At 41.7% G+C, this 12,553-nt stretch overlaps 1 protein-coding gene across 7 annotated transcripts in view; it reads left to right on the top strand.

The window, feature by feature from the left end:
- Window positions 1-12,553, top strand: part of PLCB4 (phospholipase C beta 4) — a 524,177-nt gene that overhangs the window by 398,609 nt on the left and 113,015 nt on the right. For all 7 annotated transcript variants that reach the window (XM_077485485.1, XM_077485488.1, XM_077485487.1 and 4 more), the window contains one exon: window positions 2,069-2,153. In XM_077485485.1, the coding sequence (XP_077341611.1) occupies window positions 2,069-2,153 (85 nt within the window). The remainder of the gene's footprint in view (window positions 1-2,068; window positions 2,154-12,553) is intronic.

Here is a 12,553-nt window from a genome sequence, read left to right as displayed (position 1 = left end):
AGAGTCAGGCATAGACTGATCCTTCAGCAGCTGAGTAGTCCAGTAGGCAGCAGACAGTAAGTGTAATCCAGGGACAGGCCAAGGTCAGGGCAGCAACAAATACTAAGTGTAATATGGACAGGCAGAGCTTGGGGCAGGCAGCAGACAGAAAGTGTAATCCAGGGATAGACCAAGGTCAGGGGAGGTGGCAGACAGTAAGTGTAATCCAGGGACAGGCAGAGGTCAGGGGAGGTGCAGTAATGTAATCCAGAGACAAGCAAAGATCTGGATAGGCAGCAGACAGTAAGTGTAATCCAGGGATAAGCAGAGATCAAGGCAGGAGGCAGACAGTAAATGTAATCCAGGGACAGGCCAAGGTCAGGGCAGCAACAAACACTAAGTGTAATACATGGACAGGCAGAGCTTGGTGCAGGCAGCAGACAGAAAGTGTATTTCAGGGATAGACAGAGGTCATGGAAGGTAGCAGACAGTAAGTGAAATCCAGGGATAGACCGAGGTCAGGGGAGGTGGCAGACAGTAAGTGTAATCCAGGGACAGGCAGGGATCAGGATGGGCAGTAGACAGAAAGTGTAATTCAGAACAGGCAGATCAGGGGAGGCAGCAGGCAATAAGTATATTCCAGGAACTGGCATAGGTCAAGGCAAGCAGCAAACAGTAAGTGTAATACAGGGACAGACCGAGGTCAGGGGAGGTGGCAGACAGTGCAATGCAGGGACAGACCGAGGTCAGGGGAGGTGGCAGACAGTAAGTGTAATCCAGGGACAGGTAGACATCAGGACAGGTAGAAGACAGAAAGTGCAATTCAGTACTGGCAGATCAGGGGAGGCAGCAGGCAATTATTATATTTCAGGAACAGGCATGGGTCAAGGCAGGCAGCAGACAGTAAATGTAATCCAGGGAAAGACTGAGGTCAGGGGAAGTGGCAGACAGTAAATGTAATCCAGGGACAGACTGAGGTTAGGGAAGGTGACAGACAGTAATTGTAATTCATACACAGGCCAAGATCAGAGGAGGCAGCAAACAGTATGTGTAATCCAGGAACAGACCAAGGTCAGGGGAGGTGGCAGACAATAAGTATAATCCAGGAACAGGCATAGGTCAAGGCAGGCAGCAAGTCATAGAAGGCAGCAGACAGTAAATATAATTCAAAAACAGGCAGAGGTCAGGGAAGGCAGCAGACAGTAAATATAATTCAAGAACAGGCAGGGGTCAGGGAAGGCAGTAAATGTAATCCAGGGACAGGCAGAGGTCTGAGAAGGCAGCAGATAATAAATGTAATCCAGAGACCAGAAGAGGTCAGGGAAAGTGGCATACAGTAAACGTAATCCAGGAAGAGGTTTAGTTCAAGGAAGACCAAAGGGATGTCCAGGGATGAGGAAAAGGTCAGTGCAGGCAGCAGACAATCGGGTATTTCAGAGACAGGTCAGCAAGGTCAGAATTAAGAGTATAAAGAACAGCGTAAAAAGCCAGTGTAGTACAAAGTGATCACAGAGTCCTGGGCTTGTGATGTTGAAATATAGTGCCACAGCACCCGTGCCCAATCACAATCAAAACAGAAGAGGCCAAGCAGACAGAACCAACCTGCCACCTTGCAATAAGGACACAGCCCTAGAGGCGTGCCGCCACCTGCCAATGGGAATGGGGGGGAGGTCTTTTCACCCAAGAACGGCCAGGAGTGAGACATTGGCTGAGTGGTGGGACGCTTCTAACAAGCTCATCCTTTCACAGAGAGAGCAAATTCCTTCTCTGTTGCATGCTGGCAGGGGACAGGCTTTACTAAACAAGCTGTGGCTGCTTTCTATAGAAAATGAACTGTAAGACTTTTGTTTTTATAATTGCACCTTGACCCTATTTAGCTGGAGTGAACTGAGAGCTTGATTAGGCTGTACAATCGGTGATCCGTGTACTAGAGACCCCCCCCCCCCAGACCCCAGTTCAGCCTCGGGTAGTTAAAAACCCCTTTTTTTTTTAGAGAATTCTACAATCTTACATATTGAAAATTGCAATTGCACTTTGTCGTCTGGGTTCATCTCCATGCTGTATTTAAAAATGTTTTACTATATTTCAGTAAATATCAACAGTACAAGATGTCCAAATACTGCGAGGAAATTTTCGGGGATCTCCTACTAAAGCAGCCCCTTGAGTCATACCCGGTACGTAAACAAGATTTCCATCTTGTCTTATAAGGTGTTCTTTTTTTTTTTTTTCATTCAGTGTCATTCACGTCACTGATGGACTTGTAGAGAATAAAGTTGAGGAATATTATTCATCTCCGCAGGCAATTGCCAATGAACCCAACAAACAAGGCAAAGGAAAGCTTGCACAGCCCTCTTGTGAAGTAAAAAAAAAAAATCTTAAGCTTTGCTGCCACCTAGTGACACAATATGATATGACCATTGGGATAGGAATGAAGGGGCTTGGATGGGGCACGCTAAGCGGAATTTGGAGTTTCTGCTGCATGCAGTGAAAACATTTTATGTGTTCTCTAACGTGCAGTGCGGGTTTATTTATTTGGAATATCAGTGTTATCTTTGTAAGGCTAAAGGCATGATTCCTTTTTTTTTTTTTTTTTACGTATATATATTTTTTGTGGGAAAATAAAGATATAAAAAGTGATACTTCGTAGTTTGTTGGAAGTTAAAGCTGAACTCCGGGCAGGTATTAAAGGCACACAATATTGCAGCTCTGTAACTATTAATACATCATTTTGTTTTAATACAAACACCTGATTATGACTCTTGCAGTCCAGTTTATACAGCAGAGCTTACAGAGGGGGAGTAAGAAGCAGCATAAGGGGCCAATCAGTTGTGCCTTAATGCAAGGGACATGCTGATAAGAGCAGAGAGCGGAGTGACAGAGAGATGAGCACGTCAGTTTCCTGCTTCTTCCTTTCACTGTCCAGTTGGGCCCAAACCCCTAGGAAGCGGTTACATGATCTCATTCCCCAATGGTCCAATGAGATGCTTGCAGAGCTGAACGTAACACAAGGGCAGGGATGCTTTTGGCATAATTTGGCCACATTACTATATACTACAGTTAGGGGAAAAAGTATCTGACCCCCTGCTGATTTTGTACATTTGCCCGATGACAAAGAAATAAATCAGTCTGTCATTTTAATAGTAGGTTTATTTTAACAGTGAAAGACAAAACAGCAACAAAAATATGCAGAAAAACGCATTTCAGAAAAGTTATAAATTGATTAGCATTTTAATGACTGAAATAAGTATTTGATCCCCTATTAATCATCAGCAAGATTTCTGGCTCCCAGGTGTCTTCTATACAGGTAACAAGCTGAGATTGGGAGCACTCTCTTAAAGGGAGTTCTCCTAATCTCAGCTTGTTAACTGTATAAAAGACACCTGTCCACAGAAGCAATCAATCAATCAAATTCCAAAGTCTCCACCATGGCCAAGACCAAAGAGATGTCCAAGGATGTCAGAGACAAGATTGTAGACCTTCACAAGGCTGGAATGGTCTACAAGACCTTCGCCAAGCAGCTTGATGAGACGATGACAACAGTTGGTTGCGATTTTTTTTGCAAATGGAAGAAACACGAAATAGCTGTCAATCTCCCTCGGTCTGGGGCTCCATGCAAGATGTCACCTTGTGGAGTTTCAATGATCATGAGAACGGTGAGGAATCAGCCCAAAACTACACGGGAGAATCTTGTCAATGATCTCAAGGCAGCTGGGACCATAGTCACCAAGAAAACAATTGGTAACACACTACATCATGAAGGACTGAAATCCTGCAGCGCCCGCAAGGTCCTCCTGCTCAAGAAAGCCCATGTACAGCCCGTCTGAAGTTTGCTAATGAACATCTGAATGATTGAGAAGAGAACTGGGTGAAAGTGTTGTGGTCAGATGAGGCCAAAATCAAGCTCTTTGGCATCAACTCAACTCACCGTGCTTGGAGGGGGAGGAATGCTGCCTATGACCCCAAGAACACCATCAAACATGGAGGTGGAAACATTATGGTTTGGGGGTGTTTTTCTGCTAAGGGGACAGAACAACTTCACTGCATCAAAGGGACAATGGACGGGGCCATGTACCATCAAATCTTGGGTGAGAACCTCCTTACCTCAGCCAGGACATAGAAAATGGGTTGTGGATGAGTAGTCCAGCCAGCATGACAATGACCCAAAAAAAACACGGCCAAAACAACAAAGGAGTGGCTCAAGAAGAAAAACATTAAGGTCCTGGAGTGGCCTGGCTAGTTTCCAGATCTCAATCCCATAGAAAATATGTGGCGGGAGCTGAAGGTTCGAGTTACCAAATGTCAGCCTCGAAACCCTAATGACTTGGAGAAGATCTGCAAAGAGGAGTGGGACAAAATTTCTCCTGAGTTGTGTGCAAACCTGGAGGCCAACTACAAGAAACGTCTGACCTCTGTGATCGCCAACAAGGGTTTTGCCTACCAAGTACTAAGTGGTGTTTTGCGAAGGGGTCAAATACCGTATTTATCGGCGTATAACACGCATCGCCATATAACACGCACCCCAAGTTTAGGAGGGAATTTTAACGAAAAAAACTTTTAGGAGGAAAGTTTAAGGAAAAAAATGTACATTTAAATTCCCATCAATACAGCCTTATCAGTGTCCATCTGCAGCCTTGTCAGTGTCATTGGCAGCCTTGTTATTGCAACCTTGTCGTTGCAGCCTTGTCAGTGTCGCTGCAGGCTTGCATTGCAGCCTTGTTAGTGTTGTTGCAGGCTTGCATTGCAGCCTTGTCATTTAAAAATTGCGCTGTCGAGATACAGAGCGGATGTCCTGTGTATCTCGGTGCCGCTCTGTAGCTTTCGGCCGTTCTCGGCAGCTTTCGGCTGCACTCGGCCATTCTTGGTGGCTTTTGGCTTTCCAAGAGCGGCCGAAAGCCGCTAAGAACGGCCAAAAGCCGCAGAGAGCGCACGAAAGCCGCAGAGAAGCTCACAATCAGCGTATAACACGCACCCACAATTTTCCCCTGATTTTAAGGGGGAAAAGGTGCATGTTATACGCCGATAAATATGGTAATTCTTTCACTCATTAAAATGCAAACCAATTTATAACTTCTTGGAAATGCATTGTTCTGGATATTTTTGTTGTTGTTCTGTCTGTGGCTGTTAAAATAAACCGACCATTAAAACTATGGACTGATCATTTCTTTGGCAGTGGCCAAACGTACAAAATCAGCAGGGGATCCCACACTGTATAAGGACAATGTAATTGTCCCAGTATGGCTATGGGACCATATTAGGTCAATGATATCATGTGCATCCCCACCCCAGGGCCGTCTTTAACACAGGGCAAAAGGGGCAGCTGCCCTGGGTCTAGTTATTGTTGTGGGGCCCAAGGCAACTTCCTCTTGAGCTCACACTGTCTACAAATAGTTGATAAGTGGATTCAAAAGGACCAGAGAAAATGTTTGCCCAGGGTCCAATCAATATTAAAGACAGCCCTGCCCCGCCCTTCAACTGTGCGTAAAACAGCGGGGATGCTCATTATATCATTGACCTCCCACCTGCATCTCATTGGCCCAGCAATACAACTAAGGTTCCAGACAGAACTCAAGCTTATCCAGTAACACAGGTTGGAGGTAGGGAAGAGACCTGTAAGGGAAAATGAAACTGTAGCAGCACAAAATCTGGTCTCCTTTCCTGCTAGACAGGGCTGGGCTGTCTAAATATTAAAACTGGATGGACACAAATACAAATTGGCAAGTAAAACAGCTTGTTTATAAGTATTTCAGCTGTTTGTCTGGAGTAAAGCTTTACGTTTTAGAAATGAAAGGTCCTGGATGGGGTTATAGATGACCAGTTCCATTTAATATGGCCATAAACTGGTCAATTTTCAAACGAACGTTCATATAAAAATCCTCAGTACATTCAGTCTTGATGAATGTCGTTGGACTGCTATCTGATATTGATGTCCCAATCCTGCCCTTAGTCTTCAGTGGGTGTAATGTGTGCACTGTGACCTGCTGTTGTGTCAGACACCTTGGGTGGAAATTATCAGGCTTTTGTACCAGCATGATGCACAGAGCTTTATTCCTGAAGATTATAAATGAAAAAGAAGGAGGAATTCTAAAAACCGTTTTGTGTCCTGGATTGTTCTTGAAATTTTTCACCAGCTAGGACACACCACTATATAGACTATGATGGGTCATAGTGCAAAGCTATTGGGAATAGAAAATACATCATTGTGGCCACTAGATGGAGCAGAGGAACATGTTTTTTTTTAAATATAATAGAGCCAACTAATGGCTATAAGACGGTATTTTCCCTTTTCATATCTTTTTGTAAATACACCCCTACGTGTACTAAGCATGTATCCGGAGCAGGAGCTCTGCTCTCAGCCTATTGGAGTATTAAGAGTGCACATGCTTAGCATGGATTGGGCCTATAAAGATAATCTTGGTAAAATGGATACTGATATTCCTATTTCATGGATTTGACTTTCAGAATGTTGGGAGGTATGCACCAAGGTGTCACTGTGGAATCCTAGCCATTCAGTTCATGAATGACTACAGTCCATAGACGTGTACGTGTAGCCAAAACTTTTCTTGATGGCTTTGGGTAGCGCAACTGGAAGGGAGAAGATGTTTTTTTCAAAGGCTGTTGTCACCGGAGCACGTCTTGATCTGCTGACAACTTTAAAATAATGGATTTTTCCATCAATTTCTGCTCCATCGACAATGATCACTGTGGTTTGGCTGGGTCAGAACCAGGAAGTTGGCTGCCATTACAGTCCTAATTCCCTACCCTAAATCTCCATGAATACAAAAGATGAGGGGTATACGCGTGACATCCATGACCTAATATGGCCACATGTTCATATTAGGGCAATGCCATTGATCTAATATGGTCACGTGTCCATATTAGGTTATTGCTGGTTGCATCAGTGACCTAATGTGGCTTTATGATCATGTTACGTCAGTGGCATTAACTTAAGAATGGGCTTGGGTTTGGTCTGAACTCAGAAGTTGGTTGTCATTACTGGGCCAATGAGCTGTGGGTGGGAGATTCCCCACTCCAGAGCTCCATGTATACAAGGATGAGGGGTACGCTCATGACATCACTAACTTAATATGGCCACATGGCCATATTAGATCAGTGCCATTGACATAATATGACCACGTCACCATATTAGGTATTGTTTGATACATTATTGTCCTAATTTTGCCTTATGGCCATGTTAGGTCAATGGCATTAACTTAGGAATGGGCTTGGGTTTGGTCTGAACTCAGAAGTTGGTTGTAATTACAGGGCCAATGAGCTGTGAGTGGGAGATTCCCCACTACAGAGCTCCATGTATACAAGGATGGGGGAGTATACTCATGACATCCCTGACCTAATATGGCCACATGGCCATATTAGATCAGTGCCATCGACGTAATATGACCATGTGTCCACATTAGGTTATTGCTCGTTACATTATTGACCTAATTTGGCCTTATGATCATGTTAGGTCTTTGGCATTGACTTAAAATGGGCTTGAGTTTGGTCTGAACTCAGAAGTTGATAGTCATTACTGGGCCAAGAAGTTGTGGGTGGGAGATTTCCCACTCAAGAGCTGCATGTATACAAGGATGGGGGGTACACTCATGGCATCACTGATCTAATATGGCCACATGGCCATATCAGATCATTGCCATTGACATAATATGACCACGTGTCCATATTAGGTTATTGCTGGTTGCGTCATTGACCGAATTTTGCCTTATGACCATGTTTGGTTAATGGCATTAATTTAGGCATGGGCTTGGGTTTGGTCTGAACTCAGAAGTTGTTTGTCATTACTGGGCCAATGAGCTGTGGGTGGGAGATTCCCCACTCAAGAGCTCCATCTATACAAGGATGGGAGGGTATACTCATGACATCACTGACCTAATATGGCCATGTGGCCATATCAGATCAGTGCCGTTGACGTAATATGACCACGTGTCCATATTAGGTTATTGCTGGTTATTTCTCGCTACATTATTGGCCTAATTTTCCCTTATGGCCATGTTAGGTCAATGGCATTAACTTAGGAATGGGCTCGGGTTTGGTCTGAACTCAGAAGTTGGCTGTCATTACTGGGCCAATGAGCTGTGAGTGGGAGATTCCCCACTCCAGAGCTCCATGTATACAAGGATGGGGGAGTATACTCATGACATCATTGACCTAATATGGCACATGGCCATACTAGATCAGTGTCATTGACATAACATGACCACGTTGTCTATATTAGGTCAATGACATCACAAGAGTCCCCATCCCTTCGTGTATGTCACCAGCAAGGTGAGGAATCTCTCACTCACAGCTCATTGGCAGCTAACTTCTGGATTCAGCTGCACTAATGCCCCATACACACGATCGGACTTTCCAACAACAAAACCGTGGATTTTTGTTCGAAGGATGTTGGCTCCAACTTGTCTTGCATACACATGGTCACACAAATGTTGGCCAACAATTACGAACATAGTGACGTACAAGACCTACGTGATATCTCCATTACGAACACTAGTTATATCTCCGACTCGTACTTGTTTTCGAGCATGCGTGGACTTTTGTCTGACGGACTTGTGTACACACGATCGGAAAGTCCAACAACAAACATTTGTTGGCGGAAAATTTGAGAACCTGCTAGCCAACATTTGGTGGTGGAAAGTTTCAGATGTTCGATGAAACATACACACGGTCGGACTTTCCACCAACAAGCTCACATCCAACATTTGGTGTTGGAAAATCCGATCGTGTTTGTACGGGGCATTTGTTTGGACCAAACCCAAACTCATCACTGATGATTACCAAGACAAAAAAAGTGTGGGAGAATCCCTGCAACAAAAACTCCAACCCTTTCCAACTTCATCCACAACTAGGAACATTTTTGGCTTTACATGGCATTTAAACTTGGAATTCCCATGACTACAGAAGTCCACTATGGGGTGTATTTATAAAACATTTGCAGATCTATTTGTCTTGTGAAACTGGATGTACATTCATTCCGTGTGAATGTTATTAGACTATTTTCTCTTCAGGTCAACAAGTACTTATTTCCTATGATTATTAGCTCCATCTAGTGGCCATAATGTGGTATTAGTCAGTCTAAAAATAGCCTCAGTTTTGCCACCATTTGTGCCATATGTACATGTACTTTCACAGGGCAAATATTTCTGCAATTGTTATTATTATTATTATTATTTATAAATGCACAACATAATCATAAATAGGCTCTTTTTTTTTTTGTCCTAGTAAAATAGATTTTTATTAAACACCAATTTGCATTGATGATAAGAAAGGTTGGCGACTTGCATCATGTGACTCACATAGCTTTGATAATTTCGGCAATTAAGCACTGCACTGAAGTTGAGGTTTGCTGTCAGCAGTGCATACCTCCCAACGTTCCTGGAGGGGGTATAACAGTGGCCCCGGGCCCTCCAGACACATGACAGGTCTGCACTGACCACGGCCTGGGCTCTGGATCTCATCGCACATGTGGACCTGTTGGGGAGTATGCCTGCGGCGTGACGTCACTTGCTTTCTTCCTTGCTGTAATCGTGCACTCTCTGTGTTCTGTCTTTGTTTCTTTTATTTACCCCCCCCCCCTCAGGACTGGATGAGTTTTATTTGACAGATTCAATTGTACTGCTATGTCCTTTCGCATTCCCTGGGGGGTTTCCCTCGACCTTGAAAGCCTCAAGAGAATTTATCTGTTTTTCATCAAAAAGTGTATTTTTATTATATAAATTTTACAGATTTCATAGACCTAGATGCATCGGTTTTTGCCCCAGAGGAGCTTTATCCTCCCTGGCGGTATGATTATTTCAGATTTTAGGTGCTGAAAGTGGTACAAATATTTTGCATGGAAATTTGGCATTTTATATTGTAGGCCTGTAATTCTTAGAAATAATTCACTTAAATCTGTCCAAACAAGAGTCTAATAGACATCCCGGGTATGATAAAATTTGAAATATGAAATCATAAATTATAATATTATATATATATATATATATATATATATATATATATATATATATATATATAAAATAAATAACTATAAATAATAATAACAAATAATAATATAATAATAATAAAAATTATTCAATAATGTAATCAAATCAAAAACCCTGAAATATGCTGAGTTGCAGAATTGTCGCTGTCATTACTTTTAGTGTTTGATGATGAATTTCCCCACAAATTACTATCGCTCAATTCTGCGAGTGATTCTAATTTATTATCGCTGTTTTCTAGCTGGTCTATAACCACTTTTGATGTAAACGGACACTTTTTGGTTGCTATGAACAATCTCCAGTTTCCAGGCATAAAGAACAGTATTTATAATATAAAACGGCATGCAGGACACTGGACAGACCACGAGGGACAAAGGGGATGTGTAATTATTTGATACAGTATATATCTATACTGTGTATTTTACTTTTTGAATTTGGCGCCGAACTCAATCCCCGTGCGTCGCAACGCTCGCAGGGAACGGAGCCCGGCGTGACAGACCGAGCAGAGGACGGCTCGCTCGTACAGCGGGGGGGACATCGCTGGATCCAGGGGACAAGGTAAGTATGGATCCAGCGATGCCCTCCTGAGTCTGGCTCGGGGATACCGCTTATGGTATTTAAATCTCACCCCGAGCCAGACTCGGGAATACCGCCAGGGAGGTTAAAGCTGAACTCTGGGACAAGCAAAAATGCCTAATAAATAGTTCCATCGGCAGTCTTAGATGAACCTTGATGGGTGTACCTATAAAGAATTCACACAGCAATTAGACACGTGTGATTTTGTTTCATTGCAAATTGAAATTTTGGACAACATTTGCCTGATTTGGAGATTCTAATGTACCAAAATCTATGAATTACGATACAAATTTCAACAAATCCAAAATAAATGATAAGGAAACCACTAATTTATTTGTATTCATTTGGATGACATGATGCGATAGTTGGAGTTTTTATAAATGTTTGAAGCATCCGAAATAACGTAAGGATATAACAAATGATCCAAATTGATTCGGGTTTATTCTTATATTTGGGTAGTCTTTGACTCTTGGGTAATCAACCGATTCTTTTTGCATTAGAATTTTTCATTATTATAAAAAATGCACTTCATATTAAATGGTAGACATGTGCACTGACAAAAAAAATGTGTTCGTTTTTGGATTTTCACATTTCCGAATTTTGAATTTTCAGATCTTTGAATTTCGGAATTTCTGAAATGTAGAATTTTCAAATTTCCGAATTTCCGCATTTCGAATTTTCAGATTTACAAATTTCCGAAATTCTAAATTTACAAATTTCGAATGTTCCGAATTTTTGGATTTTCCGAATTTGAGAATTCGGAAAGTCAAATATTCGCAAATCTGAAAAAAAAAGAAAGAAAATCAGTAAAATTTTAAATAATAATTATTAAATTATAGGTATTGGAATTTCCTTTCAAATTTTGCTGTTAGTGAACGTAACAAATACAAAGTTATCTAAAGTTACGAATTATCCGAATTGACAAATGTCGTATCTAAATGAATGGAACGTAATGAATTAATAATAAACAACAATAATAATAATAAAAACTTTTTATTATTATTATTAATTTGTTCCGTTCCATTTGTTTAGATGCGGCATTCGTTATTTCGGATAATTCGTAACTTTGCATAAATTCGTATTTGTTACGTTCACTAACAGCCACATTAGAAATTCAGATACCTATAAATTAATAGTTAGTTATTATTTCAGATTTTCGAGTTTTCGGATTTCGATTTCAAATTTCCAAATTTTCTAATGTACAAATTTTTGAATGTATGAATTTATCGTATTTACGAATGTACGAATGTATGAATTTCCGAATTTTCTAATGTACGAATTTACGAATGACCCAAAAAACGAAAACAGTGCACGTCTAGTTTTCATTGATTTAAAATGGAGAATACTGCATTTAGCCACTAGATGGCACTAAGTATCATAGGAATTTGTATGATAATTAGCACCATCTTGTGTCTAAATTTTGTAATTTTTTTTTGTATTCAATCACTGATTTAAATTCGAACAGCACAATTTTATTTATTTATTTTTTTGCTCCATTCACACAAAAAATCTATACATGGGCAGATTCTTTATACATACAGCCCTTGGTGTGCCTTGTGTATTTCTTCCTGATCTGTGCAATAATCCAGTGTGAAATTCAGATTTTTTTGTGTAGGAACTTCCTGTAATAAAGACCGCTCACTGCTGCTCTCTCTCCATGTACAGGGTGACAGGTCTGGTCTCTGCCCACCCCTCCTGTAGTGGGTGGAGCCTGCTGGATCCCTCCCACAGCTCTGTGTACAGTGCAGTGATGAGGACACCACTGCTATTTTTACAACTTTAATATCTGGGTTTGCAGTGGGATTTGGTTCCAACAAAGGTGGTTTTATATCCTTTGTGGCTGTCGCAGAACGAATTACAAATTCAAGTTTAGCTTTAAAGATTGAGAAGCAGAATGGGGAATGGAGGTTCAGCGGATCGTTTCCACACGAGATCTCGGGAGTATATTTTTATCTCCTCTTTGTCATTTGTCTTGACATGTGCAATTCGTTTCGTTCCAAATTAGT

This window comes from Lithobates pipiens, unplaced genomic scaffold (genome assembly GCF_037356315.1).
Source record: "Lithobates pipiens isolate NorthernLeopardFrog02 unplaced genomic scaffold, aLitPip1_a1.2 Scaffold_18, whole genome shotgun sequence".
NCBI classification, from domain to species: Eukaryota; Metazoa; Chordata; class Amphibia; order Anura; family Ranidae; genus Lithobates; species Lithobates pipiens.
This window is presented reverse-complemented; position numbering and strand designations above follow the sequence as displayed.